General features: G+C 32.4%; 7 protein-coding genes and 1 non-coding gene across 8 annotated transcripts, besides 4 other annotated features; 3 read left to right on the forward strand and 5 right to left on the reverse strand.

The window, feature by feature from the left end:
- Positions 1–2449: part of a mobile genetic element that runs on past the window's edge.
- Positions 321–857, forward strand: TVAGG3_0168520 (uncharacterized protein; the record flags this gene model as incomplete). The annotated part of the gene is made up of 1 exon (XM_051225221.1): positions 321–857. A coding segment is annotated over one exon (537 nt), but the record flags the coding sequence as incomplete, so codon positions are not given.
- Positions 1568–1759: a terminal%2Cinverted (terminal inverted repeat of Maverick-2 transposon ID:TVAGG3_0168460).
- On the reverse strand, positions 1760–2194 carry TVAGG3_0168530 (uncharacterized protein; the record flags this gene model as incomplete). Its single annotated transcript, XM_001302653.1, has 1 exon — positions 1760–2194. One exon carries the CDS (start codon positions 2192–2194, stop codon positions 1760–1762), a length of 435 nt encoding a protein of 144 aa, XP_001302654.1.
- A 2420-nt stretch (positions 2450–4869) lies between the features above and the next one.
- TVAGG3_0168540 (glycosyltransferase family) lies at positions 4870–6123 on the forward strand (the record flags this gene model as incomplete). Its single annotated transcript, XM_001302652.1, has 1 exon — positions 4963–5778. The coding sequence occupies one exon, from the start codon at positions 4963–4965 to the stop codon at positions 5776–5778; it is 816 nt and encodes a 271-aa protein (XP_001302653.1).
- Positions 6124–6148: 25 nt separating this feature from the next.
- Positions 6149–8917, reverse strand: TVAGG3_0168550 (EF-Hand calcium-binding domain-containing protein 6-related family; the record flags this gene model as incomplete). The annotated part of the gene is made up of 1 exon (XM_001302651.1): positions 6149–8917. The coding sequence occupies one exon, from the start codon at positions 8915–8917 to the stop codon at positions 6149–6151; it is 2769 nt and encodes a 922-aa protein (XP_001302652.1).
- Positions 8918–9381: 464 nt separating this feature from the next.
- TVAGG3_0168560 (actin-binding protein, anillin/rhotekin family) lies at positions 9382–15349 on the forward strand (the record flags this gene model as incomplete). The annotated part of the gene is made up of 1 exon (XM_001302650.1): positions 9382–15201. The coding sequence occupies one exon, from the start codon at positions 9382–9384 to the stop codon at positions 15199–15201; it is 5820 nt and encodes a 1939-aa protein (XP_001302651.1).
- Positions 15350–15439: 90 nt separating this feature from the next.
- On the reverse strand, positions 15440–15511 carry TVAGG3_0168570. The gene has a single exon. It is a non-coding gene; the product is annotated as a tRNA-Cys (tRNA).
- Positions 15512–15571: 60 nt separating this feature from the next.
- On the reverse strand, positions 15572–16606 carry TVAGG3_0168580 (phosphatidylinositol-3,5-bisphosphate binding; the record flags this gene model as incomplete). Its single annotated transcript, XM_001302649.1, has 1 exon — positions 15662–16606. One exon carries the CDS (start codon positions 16604–16606, stop codon positions 15662–15664), a length of 945 nt encoding a protein of 314 aa, XP_001302650.1.
- A 1968-nt stretch (positions 16607–18574) lies between these two features.
- Positions 18575–18674: a terminal%2Cinverted (terminal inverted repeat of Maverick-3 transposon ID:TVAGG3_0168590).
- Positions 18575–21710: part of a mobile genetic element that runs on past the window's edge.
- Positions 20705–21553, reverse strand: TVAGG3_0168600 (uncharacterized protein; the record flags this gene model as incomplete). Its single annotated transcript, XM_001302648.1, has 1 exon — positions 20705–21553. The coding sequence occupies one exon, from the start codon at positions 21551–21553 to the stop codon at positions 20705–20707; it is 849 nt and encodes a 282-aa protein (XP_001302649.1).

Below are 21710 nucleotides of genomic sequence, written 5' to 3' on the forward strand. Positions count from 1 at the left end.
TAGCACCGAGTCTAACTGACAAGAGTATAAAGATATACTATGAACACGTTATGATGAAACCAACCAAAATTCAAGAAAGTCAGTATACTTATGAATATCCAAGACACTGGGTAGAGTATGTAGGAGGTGAGAAAGCTATTGAAATCAGACAGGTTCGAAGTATTCCAGCAGGAAGGACAATATTATTGAAGAACTTTAATGTTTTGAGGTATAATGATGAAACAAAGAAGCAAGATAGTTTTCCCATTGCTGTGTATGTGAACCTAGACACAGGAGATGACATGAAAGTTTTTAACACAAAGCTTCAAACGGTAGTGAGAGAACAACTGACTGCGGAAGGGCATCCATTACCTTCAGAAGTTACCATAGCATATAATTTTGAAACAAACTCAATAGATTTTAAAGTCATCTCTGCAAAGAAGTCAGGTTTTACATTTAATGAAGCAGATGTATATTCGAATGAAAACTTCAAAGCTATTGCATGGTTAGATAATGACGATTGCTTTAAGAAAATATTTAAATTCAGTGACTCAACGATGTCAATAGATGACCTTCGTGGAATGTTACCATCGACGTTTACAGTAGAAGGTTCAGCAGGATTGCTTACAAGATTGTCAATTGGTGGTATTTGGTCTCGTGAGAACATTGTTATAAAATCCAGTATAAGTGAATTTGCTGAAGAATCTATATTATGTCTTTCAAACTACATGTATTCGCCGCCGAAGCATTATAGTATAACAAACTTTGTCAGTAAGTTTAACATAAGACTTGTCGAACCTTCTTCAATGAAAGATGTTGTGCTACCTAAAGATGGAAAGGATGGACTCATTATTGAGATGATTTTAATTGCATATTAAATGAGCTTGTTCTTGAAGGTCAGTCATGATGAAATAACTGTTGTAGAAGATGTTAGCAATTGTTCAGACATTTTGAAGCGATAGATGATATAAGAAAGAAGTTAGATAGACCGCAAAGCGGTGAGGGCGAAGCCCGTGAGAATGTTTATGTTTCATTGACTTTCTCCAGTAACGAGAACTTTTATGAGATAATATTGAAGAGAGATGATTTTAATATGGTGTAAATGGTAGCTTGGGCAGCTTTAGGCGCAATGGGAACAAAAGCATTAGCATTTGGAGCAAAAGCACTTGGGGCTTATGACGCAGTAAATAAAATGAGTGGAGGAAGAGTTTCGAAGACATTAGATGCAAATAAAGGAAAGATTGGAGGCTGGGTTGCAAAGAAGTTAAGATTAAATAAAATAGGGCTCATAAATAAAGCATCCAATTTGGTTGCGACTGAGTCAGAAAATGCTTTAGGAAAGGACGATGAGTTTGCAAAACATGCAAAAGACTTTAATGACCAGATGAAAGGTGAAACAATGCATTTAAATAGAGTCGATGGAACTCTTCCTCCACCAGCAGTTTTCCGTATGGTCCCTATGGAATGTATGGAAACCCTTACGAAAGACCATTTGACCCATTGACTGGTGGTAACTGGTATCATACGGACGAAGAAGAAAGACAGTCAAGTTGGAGACAGACGTGAAGAAAGCAACTAAAAAGAAACCAAGGAAGAGAGTTATAAAGTAATGAATTCAAGTGGGTGAAAAACAGGTGAAAAAAGAGGTGAGATTTCACCACTTCACCTAAATTTATTTTGTGCTATGTTTTCATACGTGTGCGGGTGGTGATATCATTTATTTTTTATTTTATTTTTTAAGTTTATTTGGATGTAATGACAGAACAAAAATAAAGCATATCTACTCAGCAGGAATGAGACCCTTACTGACTATGTATTCGTTTAATGCTTGATGAAAACAATGGTACATATTATCGTATGGGTATACACAACGTCTGTTTCCATCGTCGTCGTATATGTAGAGCTCAAATCCAGTCCAACCTTCTTTTGTACAATATGTAGCTTTATTTAAGTATGCATTTATGTAGATAAGGCAATTTTCTTCATCGCTCCAGAAATAATTTTTGTTCTTTGTTGAAATAGTTTTCGTTCCTCTGCGACCATAAGGAATGTATGCAATGAACTTTGCGTCATATGGGATTGTAATATATTCGGGGTTTCTTTCATCGTCAATGGGTCTATCTTTGTTAAAATGCATGTTTCTCAGTTTTACTTGAGTTTTGAATAGTTCACGGAAACGTTCTGGGAAAGAGTCATAGTAAATGTAGTCGGACATGTCTTTGTAATGAAATAAAAAAATTAAAAAAATAAAAATAAGGTTATTTTTATTTAGTGAGGATGGTAGTGAATTCATTAGTGAAGTCATTAGTGAAGTCGTTTATATGTCAGATGGTTTTGTAAATATTTAAGGTTAAGTTGGTGTTATGGTTGTGTTGTAAAATATACGTTACCGGTTTCGTAAAGTGTCAAAACCGCTAAGTGGTGTACGGAGGCGCGCAGTGCCACAGTACACGACTTAGGGATACTAACTAATAAAAATGTTTTTACCCGAAAAGTGACAGAAAAGTGACAAAACATGAAAACATATATAATTTGTGAAAAGTGACATAAAAGTGACATTTAAAAAAGTGACACCATTAATATGATGTAAATAACAACGGTTTTGGTTTTGTCACCGGCTGGTCGGCTGGGGTTCGGTCCTCCTCTTGGGTCTTGGGCAAAATTTCTTATGGGCTAGAGGGCGCAACGCGCCTGGAAGCCCCGCCTACCTGACCTTATTTTTAAAAAAATTTTATTTTTTGGTTGCTTTGTAAAAAATTTGACTAGCCAAAACTCACTTCACTGAAATAAATAAATAATAATAATAAAAAGTTTACACCATCTTTGTTATTAATTTCCAATTTAAAAGAATATCTAAAATTAATAGAGAATGTTTCTAGAAAATAATTCAAATACTATTTATAATTAAACAATAATGCCCAAACAATAGCATTATTTCCATCACTGTCTGTTATATTGACGTCATGTGAAATAAGAAATTGTTCCATTTCTATAAGATTCAATAACGCGGTATAAAATCTATGCAGCCTCGATCTTTCGTTTTGTCATTTATATTTGCACCATGCAAAAATAGAGTTTCAACAACTTTTTTATTATTAAATAAGGCTCCAAACTGAAGTGGTGTGAGATTATTTTGAGTAGTAAAGTTAATCTCAGCCCCATGCGAAACAAGTAACTTCAATAATTCTGTATTGTTCTTATTCAAGGCAATATTTAATGCAGATCCAAATTTTTCATTTTTCACATTAATATCGATTCCTTTCAAAGCTAGATATTCTGAAACATCTGTTTTATTTTCCAAAGCTGCAGCAATAAGAGCTATTTCATCATCTAGTTTTTTGAAGTTATAATTTGCACTATGCTAATGCAAATATTTACAAAGAGATGGAATACAAAAAAACAGGAGAAAATGCAAATCACGAGTTGATATCATAAATAAAGCATGAAGGTTATTGTGCTGAGCACTCATACCTGGCATAATACTTATATTTTATTCATTCATCAATTTAAAAACATTATGGCAGCTGCCAATGTGGATATATCCTGTTTTTGTTCTTTCAAACAATAATTTATGATTAATTGATTGTTACAGTTTTTGGTAATATTCACATCAACTTGAAGCATGCTTCTTTGCTATATTTCACAAACTAGGTTTATATATATTAGGAATTTTCAATTTCAGATCAAATGAACATAATATATGGCCATTATCAGCAAGTAGCATGCTGCTTTATATTACTATATTCAAGTATCATCGAGCTTAAATTAAATTTTTTCTTAAATATAAAAGTAACAAATAAAATTTCATCTGCAATGACTAGAATATAGAATGTGTGGCAATAGACTAGACTAAATATTCATGGACAGCATCATTTATTTGTGATTGAAAAAGTTTCGGCAAAATTAGTAAAACAATCGATAAAATGTTATAGATTTATGCATATTGTTACATTACTATAGATACTATATATCTAAATTAGCTAGAATTTGTATTTTTGACAAAATTGTATTCAATAATTATGGATTGGGGTGGCTTCGAAGCCCCGCTTGGCGATGGATATTTTTTGTACATACAAGTGCTGCCAAATCCGTAACTTTGAAAATTTTGAAAATTTTTAGTCAAACTCGAGACATTTTCACCACATATTTTTAAAATGAGAAAATCAAAAATTGATACCATAAATTGCTTTTTTCAAATTCATCTAGTGGATTTGAGATTCACCTATCATATATGTATAGACTATTATGAAGCAACACTATCATAGTGTGTGATGTGCAAGGAATAATATCAATCATGTAGGCATATACAGTGTCTCGAAGTGAAAGAAAATTGAGAGGAGTTAGGTGGTCGGTCAGAACCCTTAAAAGTTTTGAATATTGGTAATTTTATCAAAAATGTAACTTTAGAGGATTTCTCGTTCATGTAATTTCTTTGTAAATAACTTAACGTCTGAAATTCACTTCATTTACTTGAATTTCAATGAACTCAGAAATTTCATGAATTGTTTTATAGCAATGAATTTCTCATTTATCCTCCTTCTTTTTTTCATGCATTCATTCTATATCTATTCATGGATCATAAGACCCATCAAAATAAGTCTGTATCAAGAGGTACTAGACAATAATTTAACAAATTCCACTTGGTTTTATAAAATTCCATACAATTCCATTCAGCTATTTGTCGACAGAATCCCAGAATCCCAATTAAATAGATCACTAGGCTATTACACATCATTTAAAGATTCTATCTTTGCTCCACATGAAATTTTTTTAAGATCTTCAGTATATCTTGTTGAATATAGATATGTTTTTCTTACAAAAGCATTTACAACATTTGATACAGGCGCAATTTTAACTTTTGAAAATGATCACAAATTCAGTTATTATCATTTAAAAACTGTAGGCAGATATAAATTTGGGGTTCAATATGTACAATTTTATTTTCATTTTGGCCATCTCATTCATGATTTCCTCTGTGCTTTGATGTACGTACCTAAATTCTATTATGATGTTGGATTTGTTGTAGTAGCACCACCATCAGGGAAGCATTTAGCAGATAAGTATCTCAGATATTTAGGTTTAAGTAAGAGTGTCACTGTTTTAAATTTTAATCCTGAAAAAGAACAAGTTTTTGTTGAGAGATTATTAGTTGTTACTTCACTCCATTATGGAAATGGATATTGCGTAGGCGGACTGCAAAGACTAAGGCAGTTATTCTATAAACGATTTAATGTCAGAGGAATTACTCCACATACATTTTCTATTATTAACAGACCTGACAAAAAACGAAGAATTAATAATATTGAAGAACTTTATAATAACTTAACTTTGCATGTGCCTACTGATCCTGGAGAAAAATGGACTATAGAACCAATGAACCCTGATGATTTTGCTGATACTGTGAAAAGATGGACAAGAATTAAATGCTTAGTTGCTCCAGGAGGTTCATTTTTATTTAATGCTATCGTCATGCAGCCTCGCACTGGAATATTAGTAATGCTAGGTGATATGAGAGATCTTCCTAATGTCAATCTCTGTTCTTCACGGAATATTTCTGTTGTTCAAGTTACCCATAGATACATGGGCCACGATAATTTTGACCCAACTATTAAGTGCAATGTTACACTGATGGTTTCTGGCTGTAAAGCTCTTTTACAAGTAATTAGGACCGGCGTATCTAATGTTCCTGAATTCGTTCCTTTTCAATTTAAACGATATCCTGACATATTAAAGAAAGAATTGATGTTCCTTAATGGATCTGGACGACCAATACTGGATGAGCCACTGAATTTCGCATGATTTTTTCTCCTCTAACATGTTCCCTCTCCATGAAAAAATGCATCCTAACTCAACAAAACTCTGTTGGAAAGGATATCTTTACTCATTTCGTCGCAATTTGTCTTCCTATGACTTCTTTGTTTGTAAAAGACACCTCTCCAATTCGACCAATCTGAGGTTGAAATACCTATTACTTGTGGAACGCATGGAGAGGACGAGAGGCGAGTTCATTAAACTCCTTTCTCATGCACCAGCAAGTTTGAAATTGAAGGAATTTTAGAACACATTGAGAATGAATAGGTTTTCAAAATTATAGATAGAGAAAAATAATAGAGCTGTTTTGTAATTTAAAAGATAATATATGAAAGCAATATTTTTAATAACAAAAAAATTATGAACCTTCGATATCATTGCAAAATGCCATGTAGTTCATATCATCAAGATCAGTGCATCTGTACTTCTTGCAAAGGATGTCGTATTCTCTTGGACTTGTAGACAAACCTAATCTAGCAATGCACTGCTTGAACTGTTGTTTCGTGATGTAGTTCTTTCTTGGCATTCTGTCGTAATCAGTGAATTGTTCCTGGATGTTCATTCTCTTTGTTACAACATCGTTGTGCATTCTCTTAATGATCTCATTCAACTGTCTCTCTTGTTCGATGTCTAAGACTTGCAATGTCTTTGATGGATCAGGTAGAGAATCAACTTTCTTGTCGTTTTCAGGTGTTGGAGCTTTGTTTAATTCCGTTGGTCCAAAGATTTGATTTATTTCTTTGCAGAATGACCTGTAATCAAACATATTAGATTGTCCAGGAGGAGTAAATCTGAATCCAACTAAATCCATTTGTTTGGCAGTTAAAGGCAATCCAGTTTGTCCAACAACAGAATTAAATTTCTGTTGAGTAACAATGCCGCGATTCAATGGATCGAATGCTTTGAAGAAATCATTCAATCTGATCTGGCGCTTGTAAATATATGTCTGCAAACTCTTTAATATGCAGTTGTAGTCATCAGAAGGAACAGTTGATTTCGCTGAAACTAAGTATGGAGATTCTTCTTTTGAGTACTGAGGAATCTGGTTGATAACAATGGAATTGGATGCTGTATCTCCAAAGATTTGGCCTGTTCTCTGTTCGACATCTTGGCAGAATCGAACGTAATCAACGAAATTAGTGTTTGGATCATTATAAAAAGTGCACAAAGTATCGATTTCGTTCTTGGAAATGTGAACACCAATTAACTGAATGACTTGTGCGAATCCTGTTGCTGATGTTCGCTTGTGATTGAGTCTGTCTTTATCTTTGAATTGTTCAATAAGAGAAAGACGTCTTGAACGAACAAAGTTTGCAACGTTTTTGAGGATTTCTTCGACATTTGATGTCATGTCTTTTTCTGGCCTCAAAACTAATGATCTCGTCTGGTATTTCTCTGCAGGAACAGCTGGTGTAACTGTAGGAGTCTTCTCTAAATCCAATGGAGCAATGGCTTCTTTGATATCGTTGCAGAATTTGCGCCAACAAACAAATCCTTGTCTCGTATCTGATGAATATGAATCTACAATGAGATCAAACTCATCTTCGGTGACTTTGTAGGTAGACAAAGATAATCCGGATCTGAACTGTGAAGCGGGGATTTCGCCACAGTTCAATTTGTCGAAATCAGTGAAGAAATCACTAAATTGTACTGAATTTACAATTGCCCACTGTTTCATGGCGAACATCAGCGAGGAAATGTCCTTGTGCTCATCGATCTTCTTGATGAGACCACGTTTGGACTTGTAAATCAGTTCGTCGGCTTTGTCTGGTGTAATGAATAAATCTCCGGTTGGAGTATGACCGTAAACATCCATAATTGACTGCTTGTCTGTACCCAATGGCTTGTAGACACGACGGGACTGGGAATGGCTGGGATCAACATCTTCAACGAACTTGAAATAATCTAATCCTTCATCAGATCCGTAGAAACGAGCGATTTCAGCAAGTTCTGTAGTAGTAATGTTGATCTTAAGTGTTGAAAGAGCGCGATGGAATTGAGGTTCTGTGATAAATCCGCGTTTTTGACGGTCGAAATTCTGAAATGTTGGAAGAACATTGATTCTGAAGCGAATTACTGTATGTCTGACGTTATCTAAGATACGCTTGAGCTCTTGCGATGGTTCAGATGTGACAGCGAGTGTCTGAACTGAAGATGTGAGTGTTGCATTTTCAGCATCTTCGACATCCTTGCAGAACTCGCGATATCTGACGTATTCTGTTGATGCTTGTACTTCTCTGTACTTCTCGCTGAGGTAGTTGATCTCTTCCGCGGTCCATGAGAAGCCTAATACTGTAATTGTTCCTTCGAACTTGGAACGAGTAATAAGGCCTTGGTTAAGTGGATCGTGAGCGGAAAAGAAGTCGTAAATACGGATTCTTTGTTCACGAACAACTCTTGCGAATCTTGTAATGCAATCCAAGACTGTTCCTGCTGGTTTCTTTGAATTTACAGATAGGCTGAGCAACTGGTGCGGTAAGAGGCCTTTATTAACCATATCCGTAACAGCATTTGATTTATAAGCTTCGAGAGCTTGATTTACATCAAGATGAAGCTTACGGTAATTGACATCCTTAGCAGATGGATCTGTATATGTTTTGACCAGAAGATTCAACTCTGCTGTGCTGAGATCTGTAAATGGCATTGCACGAAGGAATTGGGATTGTGTAACGCGTCCATTGTTATGAGGATCGAAATCCATGTAAGCTTCTCTGATGTGAATTGCTCTTGTACGAACTTGATAGGCTAATTTGGAAAGAAGTGCTACCATTTCGTTATCAAGGTTTTGAATATTAGTCTTAAGAGTCTTAGCAACAATTTCGCGTGAATTCTTTAATGTTCCGTGGGGTTCATGTTCCAAATTTAAGTTTGTAAAGATATCATGGATTTCATCTAAGAAATGCCTGTAATTCACTTGTCCATTTTCAGCATAATGATTTGCAAGAGCGTCATACTCTTCTTGTGTAAGCTGAATTTTAATATTATTAAGAACACGAATAAATTGTTGTGCAGTAACTCTTCCGCTTCTAAGCTTATCGAAATCTAAAAACCATTCTTCAGGACGATCTCCATTAAGATAAATATGTGTCCTGATACGGTCGAGAAGAGGCTCAAGATCTTCCGACATTCAACTAAAATTAACGTGCACTTTTTTCTGAGAAAAACGATTATCGTTAAATGGCCAAATAATAACTATCGTTGTAAAGAAAACTATCACGACAATAAATAACAATGGAGACTTTTCATTCGACATTTTAAATTAAGTTTTCCTTAGCCATTTATTCACCCTGTATTTGCCAAACGAAATCATGAATAATAAAATTTTTAAAATAATATTTCGTTATAAGCAATATGGAACTTGGACATAGCTAGAATACTTACATTTTTACTATATCTTGAATTAAAGCATGACATTTCCATTAACACACATTTTGATTGTTTCAATTTCTTCAATAAATCAAATATTAGTAAGCGTTAATAATTTTATCTCATATTTTACATCAAGTACTTTTAACTTCTCACATTAAATTAAGCTGATTCGATATTCATGATATAAATAGAATAAAAAAAAGTAAATTTTCAATAGATTTTATGAGTGAATCACCTGTGAAACGACATAGGATTTCAAAAACCACGAGTGAAACAGGTGAGACTCATCGAAAACGTGTAAAGAAGTCATCCAGTACTGAGAAAACTAAAAATCGAGAAGTTCTTCGCAATAAATGGAAATTATTAATTGCCAAGAAAGTTAGAAAAGCGAGAATTCGAAACGTATCAGATATAGAAAAGTATAACAGATCGTATATTCATTTCTATAAATCGAAAACAAAGATGGCATTCAAAAAATGGAAATTAAAATTCGAATGGAGACAATTATTACACGAAATACTCTTCAAATATCGAATAGATAACATCCATAAAGAAGCTGAGAAGACTTCTATTGATTCATGGGAAAGATTTTACATCGAATTACAACGTGAAATCAAAACACAAAATATCATTGCTGCATTTAATGAAAGAGACAATGAAAATCTCCTCGAGAAGTGTTTCTCTACATGGAAGAACAAAATATTTTTTGTTAACGATCTTCATAAATATTATCGCGAGAAATGGTTCACATTACTTGAAGGATTGATTGATATTGACAAAGAAGAAAGACAAAAACTTTGTTTACAAGCAATTAATTACTACGAAAATTGGAAATATTTTTCACAGCAATTACTTCACAATTCTTACATACAATCTCTTACGAATGCTAAGAATACAGTTGACCTTCTTCACAACTGGAATTATTTCGCACTTCAGCTTAAATTAAATCAAATCAAATTAATCCACGAATCCGACAAGAATCGTTGTTTATTACGTTCCAAATGGATCAGTATCAGTAATGAAATGAAATACAGAAACCAAATTGAAGTTCTGGAGTATCAACGCAATGAATTAAACAAATCTTTGAAGATTTACGTTTTAATTGACAAAATTGTTAAACAAACAAGAACAAAGGCATTCTTAGAAGCAAGAAAAGAACTTACAGATAAAACACGTCGTACTTTACTTACGAAATCAATCAGAAAATGGCACATCGAAACAGCATCAAACAGAAAAGTTACACAAATATCAAGGAAGTGTTTCCAAGACTCTTTGAGCGATTACATGGTTGGCGTTGGTTCCAGGAATGCAACAAAGATCAAGAAATGGTACAAATCAGTTAATGAAAAGCGGAAATTAAACAAGTCATTGCTTTCAAAATGTTTTATTATGTGGCACAAGTTTATTCCAAGATTTATGGATACTATTTTTGTTACTCCAATGTTAAATGCATCATTGAAGATCCCTGAAGTATTCTCAACAAAGATAATGCCAATTAAGATTCCAAACAACATTTCTGTCTGCAAAGACATTGTTTCTTTCAGATTGAAGACAAGAGTTTATGAAAATAATTCATTTTTGAATCAAAACAGAAAAGAAGTTGAAAAGAGATTTGACGAAGCATTAAAGAAAGATGGACTTAATGTCATTGATAGATTTATTCCTGATGATGTTGCTCAGATTGTTTCAGGAATCATGAAAGGTTTTGATTTCCATTATCCAACAGAAACTGATGAAACAAAGCCAAAGAATTTCGATTTGACAGAAGAATTCATCAAAGTTCTTGATAATTCCGACTTCTTCAGTGACATATTCACTCAGTTTAGTCCAAGGAACAGACAAGAGTTGAAACAAGAATACGAAAACAGTGGAAGTTTTTCAGATGACAAATATGTTTTCGAATATCCTCCTGATGCATCGTTTTCAAAGAGAGAAGATGATGCGACAGAGTTAAAGACCAGCAAAGTTAATCTTGACGAATTATCTTCTTCAATGGATTTGAGTGATCAGGATGATATTGGACTTGATACTCAAAAATTGAATCTTATAAATCCATCCAATTTTGTAATTGAAGAAAGAAGCTCAAGTATCATCACAGACATGGCAAGTGACAGTGAAGAAGAAGATAAGTTTGATATCAAAGATTTGACTTTTGAAACAGAAAAACAAGAAGATGAAGATAAAGATGAAATGAAGAAATTGATCGATGAAATGACAACAGAAACACCAACACAAGAAACAAACGAAGATAACACAATCCACAACGACGAAGAAGAGGCTGATTCCAATCAACAAACTTTAGATTTCAATGAAACAGTTGATAAAGTTCAACAACCAGATGAAACAGTTCCGGAAACTATTGATAATCAAGAAGAAGAGGATCAAACAATTGATAATGATAAGGAACAAAATCAGACAATTCCAGAATCTTCCAATTCTTCGCAAAATAAAATTGAAGAAGAAGAGGATGAAGAAGACAATTTTGATCTTGATTTATCATATCATTTAGAAGATGATAAAGATCTTTTGATGAATAATATCGAAGAAGAAATTGATGAATCTATTCCACAAACAATTGATTCAACAAAAGATGAAGAAATCCCACAAACAATCGACAATGAAAATGTTGAAGAAGAAGAACATCAATTTATTCAACAAAAACAAGTAAATCAAGAAGAGGAAGATGCAATCATTGACAATGTTGATGAATATTCCGATGAAGAGAATGGAAATCTACCAATGTCGAGAAATATCAAACCTATTTACAATGAAGAAGAAGAAAAACCTGAACAGAAAAATATTAAATCTGAAGAAGAAGATTTTGTTATCGATGATAATGAAAATCATCAAGATAATGAAATTGAAGAAGAGGAAGAAGACTTTGTAATTGATGAAGAGGAGCTAATAAAGAAAGAAAAAGTAACTCCAAAGAATCAAGATAATGAGGTCGAAGAAGAGGAAGAAGAAGATTTTGTTATTGATGAAGAAGAGGAACTAATAAAGAAAGAAAAAGTAACTCCAAAGATTCAAGAGCATAAAATCGAAGAAGAAGAGGAAGAAGATTTTGCAATTGACACTGAAGAAGAAAAAAGTCAACAAGAAATTCCAATTGATAATCAGCTTCAATCTCAAGAAGAAGAGGATATTCCAATTGATAATTCAATTAATGAAGAAGAAGAAAAGCCAGAGAAAATGATTCCTTTATCCTCAAATGCAATGGATTTAATGGAACTCGAAGAAGAAGAGGAAGAACATGATAATTCAAAGGCAGTATTGATTCCTTCAAAGCAACATTCGTCATCGTCTAATGAAGCTGAGGAAGAATCCCTTGATGATTTCGCTAAGTTTATGAAAGGTGAAGCTCCTCAAGAAAAACAGAATGAAGAAGAAGAGGAAAAAGTCGAAATCCCTCAAATTAAACTACCTAATTTCACTGGCTTATTTACACAGTTCCTTCCAAACGAAGTAAGTTGGATGATCATTGATACTTTATATCTAATGGACACAAGAATTCTTGGATTTGATGAAACTGAAGAAACAGAAGAAGAAACTTCTAACGAGGAATTAGAAAAGTCAAATGAAGAGGAAGAAGAAAATTATGGAGCAGAAATAGAAGAAAGGAATATTGATGAAAATGAATATAATTCAGAAGAAGAAAATAATGATGAATCTAAAATCAATGTTCCATTTATTGAAATGCCAGGATTGGATGAATGGTTGACAAGAACTTATTCATCATTAGTTGCTCGTTTTGTTCCAAGAGTTTTCTGGGATTTGCAGCCACAATATCCATTAGAGATTAATGATGAAGAGATTTTGGATACAAATGATGTAATGAGGTGGATGTCTCAATCAATGAACAATTCCATTTCTAACATAGTTAAACTGGCTCAAGTTAATATAATAATGAATTTAAACATTAATCCAATAGACAAAGAAGATTTAGCTTTCTTAAATGATGAAGAAGAGGAAGAGAAAACAGATAAAGAATATTCTTCCGAATATAATTCTCAAGAAGATCAAGAACCAAAAGAAGAAGAATCAGGTGATGAATATAACGATTATTCTTATATTCAAACGGAATCTCCAAAGAATACAATCAAAAGCAACGAAGAAGAATCAAAATCAAGTGAAAATAAGAAGAAAGTTACGTTCGATTTCGACACAAAAACATTCGAAGAAGAATTGCCTGACGAATGTAACCATTTCACTATTACATTGGACGAAAGTTTCGTAAGAGATGTTGAAGAACCAATGATAATTATGCAGAATTTATTAGAAGGAACAAATCGTTATTCATTCTTAGGATCTAATTCTGAAACTTTGATAACTACAACTACAGATAAATCAAGTGAAAAAGAAGAAGAAAAAATTGAAATTCCAGAGAGTTTCATTCTTTCTTTAGACGCAACTATTATTTCTATTGTTAATGACTCGATACAAAGTCCATTATCAATATTATCTTTCCAAGCTTTGACAAATGAACAGGAAGATAGATTAGCAAATCCAGAATTACCGACTATAACTGCAGAACCAAACTCGGATAGTGATGAGATTGTAATTAGGAATCAAAGCCCTGAAGATAAACCAAAAGTTTCCTCGGACCAACTCAATCTGCCTCCGAAATTTTTTCGTCAAGAAAAAGAATTCAGAGCAGAAAGATTTTTTCGTGGTGGAGTGGTTCCGGAAATTCGTGGCACTTCTTCAAATGCTTATTCTCCTAAAGTTTGTGTCCCGATTCGACTCGGACAAGGACTAACAATCTCAAAACCAATCGAGGCCGGAAATGACATCAAAACATCTGATTTTAATACTTCTACAACTTCAGAAAATCAGAAAGTTAAAATTGAAAAACCAAAGAAAAGAAGTCCAAAGAAAAAGAAAGAAAACAAAAAAGATAAAGCTGAAGAACAAGTTGTTAGTGAAAAAGTTATATCTGATTTTGATGATAACAGCAAACCTGTTTTAATATCTTCTGCTTCTTTACCAAAACCTCCTTCTCTTCCTGATATCAAAAATGAAGAAAAACCAAGTCATAATTTCGAATTTCCTCAAAAATTTTTTGATTTCTTACCTCAAATCATTAATGATGCAGTCAATTCATCATTAGATAGACATCTTAACATCGTCTACGTTCCATTATTTATTGAGAATTCCAACAACAAAAAACAAAATGATTCTCTTCCTTTATTGAACAAAAGAAATGAAACAACAAATGATGAAACAATTCCTTTGCTCAGTAAAAAGAATAATGATACTAATGATGACATTCCTTTATTAAGTAAGAGAAACAATGAAACAACAATTGAAGGAACCATTCCTTTATTAAGTAAAAAGAATAATGATACAAATGATGATATTCCATTACTCAGTAAAAGGAATATCGAAACAAATGATTCTATTCCTTTATTAAGTAAAAGAAATGATACTAATGATGATATTCCATTATTGAGTAAGAGAAATGATGAAACAAACGATGAATCAATTCCTTTACTCAGCAAAAAGAATAATAATTATGAATCAATTCCTTTATTAAGTAAAAGAAATGATTACACAAATGAATCAATACCTTTACTTAGTAAACGAAATCCGGATGATGATATACCTTTATTAAGTAAGAGAAGAGATATTACAGATGATGAATCAATTCCTTTACTCAGCAAAAGAACCGAAAAACCTTTATTTGATGTAACTAACATCTCAAAGAAGTTTATACAAAATCAACTTGATAACTCTTTGAAAGCATCAATTAATGATGCAGTTTCACGAAGCATTCCTTATCCTATTATGACAAATGACATTTCACAAAGTTCTAAACCAAATTACGTTCAAATGGCAACCAAAAAAGTTGGAAATGAACTTGATAAATCATTAAATGAAAGTATTAATTCAACTCTCAACATGATCATGAAGCAAATAGATTTCGGACTAGCAGAAAAGATAGAAAAACCAAGCTTAATTGAAAAATCATTGAATGAAGCACTCACATCTGCTGTTAACCAATCTGTTATAAATTCAATATACCAAATTTGTTTTGTTTAAAAATTATGATATAGTTATATTAGAATTTTACATTTTTTAAGCCATGAGTAATAATGAAGGTGAATGTTTTTATTTCCTAAAGAGAAACAAGTTAATTTAATAAAATGAAATTTTACCAAAGGATATAAAAAGGGAAAATAGTATTAACTGATTATAAACACTGAGCTTTTATTGTTGTTATTGTGGTGACTTTCATTTTATTGGAATATGAAAAATTAGAAAAGAAAAAGAAAAATTTAGGGGCAGGCCGGAATCGAACCGACTACTCAGGGATCTGCAATCCCTTGCTCTACCGGTGAGCTACTACCCCTTCACATTAGTTTTCTTTTTTAGTGTTTTACGATATAATATTACTTCTTGAAATTCAATTTATAATTCACTTAACATTTCGCAACTCAGAATAGGATGCATTTCAAAGAAAAATCAAAATATCGCATAATTAACTAATAGAAAAACAGTTTTACAAGTCAATTGGCTTTTCTTCAACTAAATCAAGCATACCTTTTTCTAAATCAACACGTAATTTGTTAAACTGGCCAGAAGAATTAATACCGTTGATGGTATAACCGGCAGCGTCGAAGCAGCAAGTTAAATCTACTCCTTTTGGCAATTCTAAAGAATACTTAGACCTAATAGTAGCTCTCTTCGGATCAGGGATTCTCTGTACTTGGAATACATGTATTGTTCCGCGACTTGAAGTCATCAAGAAATAATTTGACATATTATCAAATACAAGACCAGTGATTTTAGCAGCAAATGTACCTCTCTTGTATTTAGAAACGAATTGCTTTTTGTCAAATGACCACAAGTTGATAGATCTGCCACTATCAATAACAATCGCGAGGAATTCTGCATGTCTATCAAAAGCAGCATAAGTAACTTCTGAAGCAGGGATATTTATTGTTCCTAATATGTAAGCTGGGTCGTGGAAGTCACAAACGTTTAAGGATTTTCCATCTGCTGAAGGCAATGTAATTAACGACAAGTTAGTAGTTTGCACAATTGAAATCTGATCTTTTGTACCTGTTGAATTTACTAGGTTGAAGATTTGTTCGAAATTGGATGTATTGTAGAATGTAATGTATTGTTCTTGGACAACAACCAATATATCTGTTGTGAAAAAGATACCTATGACATTTGAAGTGTGTTCAATCGTTTTAATTATTTCATTCGTTTCGATATTCCATAAAAATACTGAAGATTTAGCAAATTTTGGATCAGAACCATCACCTGATAAAACAACAATATTTGAATCACTTAATATAGCAATATGCTCAAATCCTCCTGGACCATGATATAATATCAGTCCATTTGTATAATCATAAAGAGAAAATCCTTTCTTTGTAGTTACGGCAATTTTCTCGATAACCTGATCAAAGGTTACTTGCCGAATTAAAGTTGTCATTCGGATTTGTCACTTTTACTTGTAAAAACATCCAAAACTCGTGATTTGATGATCAAAAGCAACATTTATCCATTTTATCAACAAGTATACATTTCCATTAAGGAAGTCAATTTGGAAAATTGTTTTCATTTTAGGAGAATATAATTTTCCTTTTGAAAAATTTAAAAAGTGAGACGCGCAGGATTCGAACTTTTTTAAAAGTTGATTTAAATATATTCTAGTGTGGATTCTAAGGATAATATCATATTTAAAATAAGAATATACTAGTTTAGGTGGTATTAATTTTTTCGATAAATTTGAGAGTATGTACGTTTAGGGCATGAAAAGTGTCAATTCGCTCAGCGAAAGCTGAGCTAGCTTCGTTCTCGAAAGAATAAGGAAGGAGTGAAGGAGAATGATACAGAAGTTGACATATTCATATCATTTCAACAAATTTTGATCAAATTGAAATTCAATAAAATTCAATTCAATTCATATCCTTCAGTCAGTACATTGATATCCTTCTGCATCACAATGATAACTCGGGCATCAATAGTTCTACAACTAACTCAGAAAAAACAAGATTATTACTTCCTGCTTACAGCTTTTAAAAAGTTTCGATGATAAAAATCACTCTACTCTCGTTTATCGACATATGGTGATAGTAGGTAAACATATTCTTATCGATATTAATAAAAATATTTGTACGAAAATCTTATCCAATTAGAGAGTTATTCATAAAGTATATGATAATTATAATTACTTTATCATTGTTTTATCTTTGAATAAACAATTTAATTTAAATTGCATAATATTTTTTGGTTGAAAGACAGGAAACTTAGTTGAGTTTGTATTATTTTTATCGTTTAATTCATCGTATCAGTGAGTGATCCAGATATTTAAGATATTTAGAAAAAAAATTATTAATTTGATTAACAAATTTTAATCAAAATAGCAAAAATCTATTTGATAGCTGTAAACAAACAATAATTTTTATTTCAAGCAAAATCACTTATTTTCATCTAAACGTATAAAATTGTCAATTTTATGAAAATAAATTGAAAATCTCATGAAATGTAAAGGAGAGTAATATTTTTCAATTTTCTTTTTTCTTTGTCTCAAATATTTTCTGTTGGGAATTTTCTTGTTATCAAAATATAAATTTTAATATTTGTTTATTTCATTACATACAATAAAATTTTAAAAACTCTATTTCTTCTCAAGAAAATTTTTTCCTTCATATGAAGAAACATTTTGTTCTCCATTTGATGCTGAGTCTAAATCTCGATTTTTGAATTTTCTTCTTTCCAAATTTCTTTTTTCCAAATTAGAAGTTTAATTCAAATTTTCAATAGTTTATATATTTTCTCAAACCGTCTCAGATTTTCTCACTTTTTAGGGATTTTCTCTCAAAATATACAAAAATAGTAATATCAATATATATATCTAATATACTTTAAAACCATCGTGATAAAATTCAAAAACGAAGAGTTCTTCTCTCCAAATTTTTTTCAAAATCAAAAAAATGAGATAAACAAATACGTTTGGAAAATTCATTTTTAGCATTTTAGGAATTTTCTCACTTTTCTTCCAAATTGACATCCTTATTTCCATTATATAAATAAGTAGTATATGTGGAAGGGTTTTGTGACTTTTTTTGTTGCATCTATATATAGATGAAGGTATATTTTCACATCTTCTATACATAGATGATATAAAATTTATTCTTACGTTTTTGAATAAATCAAGATTTAAAAAATTTTCAAAATTGTAAGACATTTACACTCAGCCCATACATAATGAAATAAAAAATAAAAAAATAAACTTTAAAAATTCATGTCTTACATTTTTGAATAATTTATTTTTAATTCGTATGAAATGAGCGTCAAGACTAACGACGTGAAAACATTAGGATTCACAAACGAGGAAATAAAGGATATATTAGAGGAAAAAAAAAAAAAAAAAAAAAAAAAAAAAAAAAAAAAAAAAAAAAAAAAAAAAAAAAAAAAAAAAAAAAAAGGGAGTGGGGCTTCCAGGCACTTCGTGCCTTCTAGCCCTGAGGATGAATGAGTATAATGAAGTTTTTTTTTCTTGGGGGATGGCTTCCAGGCACTTCGTGCCTTCTAGCCCCCGAAGATGTTTTGTCAAGACTTCTTCGTAAATGTTTTGTCAAGACTTCTTCGTAAATGTTTTGTCAAGACTTCTTCGTAAATGTTTTGTCAAGACTTCTTCGTAAATGTTTTGTCAAGACTTCTTCGTAAATGTTTTGTCAAGACTTCTTCGTAAATGTTTTGTCAAGACTTCTTCGTAAATGTTTTGTCAAGATTTCATCGTAAATGTTTTGTCAAGACTTCTTCGTAAATGTTTTGTCAAGACTTCTTCGTAAAATCAGACAAAAATATATTTTAGGGTAGAAGGTTAGATATAACCTCTTTTCTAACCTCTTTTCTACCCTCTTGAATTTGTCAAGATTTCTTCGTAAATGTTTTGTCACTTTTCTGTCACTTTTCAGGAAAAAAACATTTTTATTGTATATAAAATGAATTTTACAAAACCACCGTTACCCTTCTTTGGAAATAAGAGTAGATGTAAAGATATTCTATTGAGAGAACTTAAGAAACTACCGAATGGTCTAACATTTGTAGATTTGTTCGGTGGAAGTTTCTATATATCCCATCTGTGCCATACTGTATTCCCAGACTCAAAGATTATATGCAATGACTTCGACAACTATATGGACCGTCTCAAACATATACCAGACACAAACAATATATTGAAAGAGTTAAAAGAAAAGATACCTATAGGTAAGATGGAACGTATACCATTAGATAAGAAAAATACTGTCAGAGAGGTTTTGAAAAAGGCAGAGTATATTGACTGGGATAGTATATCTGCTAGACTATTATATAGTGGTGCTATAAGAGTTCATGACATTGAAACACTTATGTCAAAAGTTTTATATCTTAACTATACAAATGTTTTCAAAGAGAACATAGAAAAATATATTGAGGGTATAGAGTTTGTGAGATGTCATTGGACAGAGTTGTATGAAAAATATAAAGACAAGGAAAATGTTTTCTTTATAGTGGACCCGCCGTTCTATAACACATGGGATTTTCAATACCAAGTAGACTGGACTTTGAGAGACTCTTTAGAAACTTTAGACGTTTTACATAACCATCCATGCTTTTACTTTACATCCGATAAAAGTGGTTTGGAAAGTGTCATGAGATGGTTAGAGGACATACATGACTATGATTTTAGATATGACAAGATAGAATATGAGAGAGGTCCTATAAACCGGAGAAAGTGTCATAACAAAGAAATTTTACTAGTAAGTAAATGTGGTTTGAAATAGGACTACTTGTTTTAGGTTTTTTCCATTGTGTCATTTATTTCTTTGACGTGGCAGAAAAATACAGAGAATATGAAGATGAACCAATGCCTGCAAATGTTCAGTATATGTACTCGTAAGAGATATTTTTATCTAATATTAAATGGACGCACAGAACTTAGCGAATGCACAGCAACCTGGACAACCAAACCCAGAGAATATTCCAAATGAAGTTAGAATACAAACTGCAATGGCAAACTATGGTCAAGTGCCAACAGATGTACAAATGCAAACTGCCATGTCAAATGACGCTGCGTTAGGTTTGCCACCATGGTATGCAAATATGAGATGGAAAGAGTTTTATACAAACCCTGAAGTGGGATATAAACAACTCTATGCAGATGACGCGAACACAGGAGTTGACCCAGAGTATGTTTCTACCAGAGGAGAAATAGAATGTATGAGCTCCAGTTAAAAAATGCTATGGAACTCAGAAGGAAACGTAAGAGACTAGGTGGACATTAGATTTTTACATATAGTAAAATGGGTTTCTTCAGTAGTATTGGAAACTTCTTTCGAAATGTTGGAAGAGGTATATGGAATGGAATAAAAACCGTAGGAAGAGGAATTTGGAACGGAGTCAAAATATTGGTAAAAGAGTAGGTCAGTTTGTTGGTATTATACCTAAAGACCTGAACCAAAGAACAAGCTCCTGTTATACAACAGCCTGAACCTGCACCGCAGTCTAGTTGGCAACCAAATCCAACACCTCAACCGTATTAAAATTATATTTTTACCGTTCGATAGTAGTTGTATATGAGACTAAGTTCTAAGTAAAACGCATGGTATAATGGAACTATTCTCTTTCTTCCATCTGTAGTAAACCATACTTGAAAGTCTGAAATACTTCCACTCGGTGGTTCATATAGCTTTGTAGGTTTTTCGTAAAAGTCATTTGCCAAGCATAAAAAAGAGTTTTGTGCACCAGAAAATGAAGCATGAACGATAATAGCATCTGAGTCGAAAACATTTTCATATGTTCCATTAGGGTTTTCGACTTCATAAAAGTTCGGGTGTACTGGATATTCTGCAGGCTGATTTAACATCCTCAGAAACCTATACCATGCCAAGTTGTTATATTTTGTAGAAATATAAACGTCTTCTCCAAGGTCTTCTATTCTATTGATTTTAACAGTTGCATTTTTCCTGTCATATATAATATCGAGATGGTACTCTCCTTCGTCAATGTTGTACTGTTTTGCATATTCGAGATAGATATCGTTTATTTTTTCTTGAAAAGCTTGAAGAGTTGTTTCTAAGTTTACAAGCAAACTAACTTGTAAAAGTTTTCCCTGTTCAAATTTCTCATACGTACGTTTCTCTTTGTTATAGTATCGAACTTCAAAACCGACCGTAAATGGGAAACCATGTATGGCTTCTGAAATGAACTTCATTCTACGAAAGCCAATAGCTTTTGTGACGGATGGGTCTCTTAACCATCTCAATGGGTAGTCAAAACGATAGCCTTCATGCTTTACGGTCTCTGTCTCAAACTTTTGACCTACGTTAGTAAAAAGTTCATCTAATGGTTTAGTTGTAGCAACTCTTGAATTTTCTTTTTCTATTGAAAGCATATTTTATCTAGAATAAAAATGTCGAAAGAAACAGCGTCTATGAGAGAAATACAACACAACCGACAACTCATTTTGCAAGCTCTAAATAAGAACACAACAAACTTTTCAAACTATTCTAAGATATCTGAGTCATTGAAAGAAGGAAACTTAAAACTGA

This window comes from Trichomonas vaginalis, chromosome IV, assembly GCF_026262505.1.
Source record: "Trichomonas vaginalis G3 chromosome IV, whole genome shotgun sequence".
Taxonomy (NCBI): Eukaryota; Parabasalia; order Trichomonadida; family Trichomonadidae; genus Trichomonas; species Trichomonas vaginalis.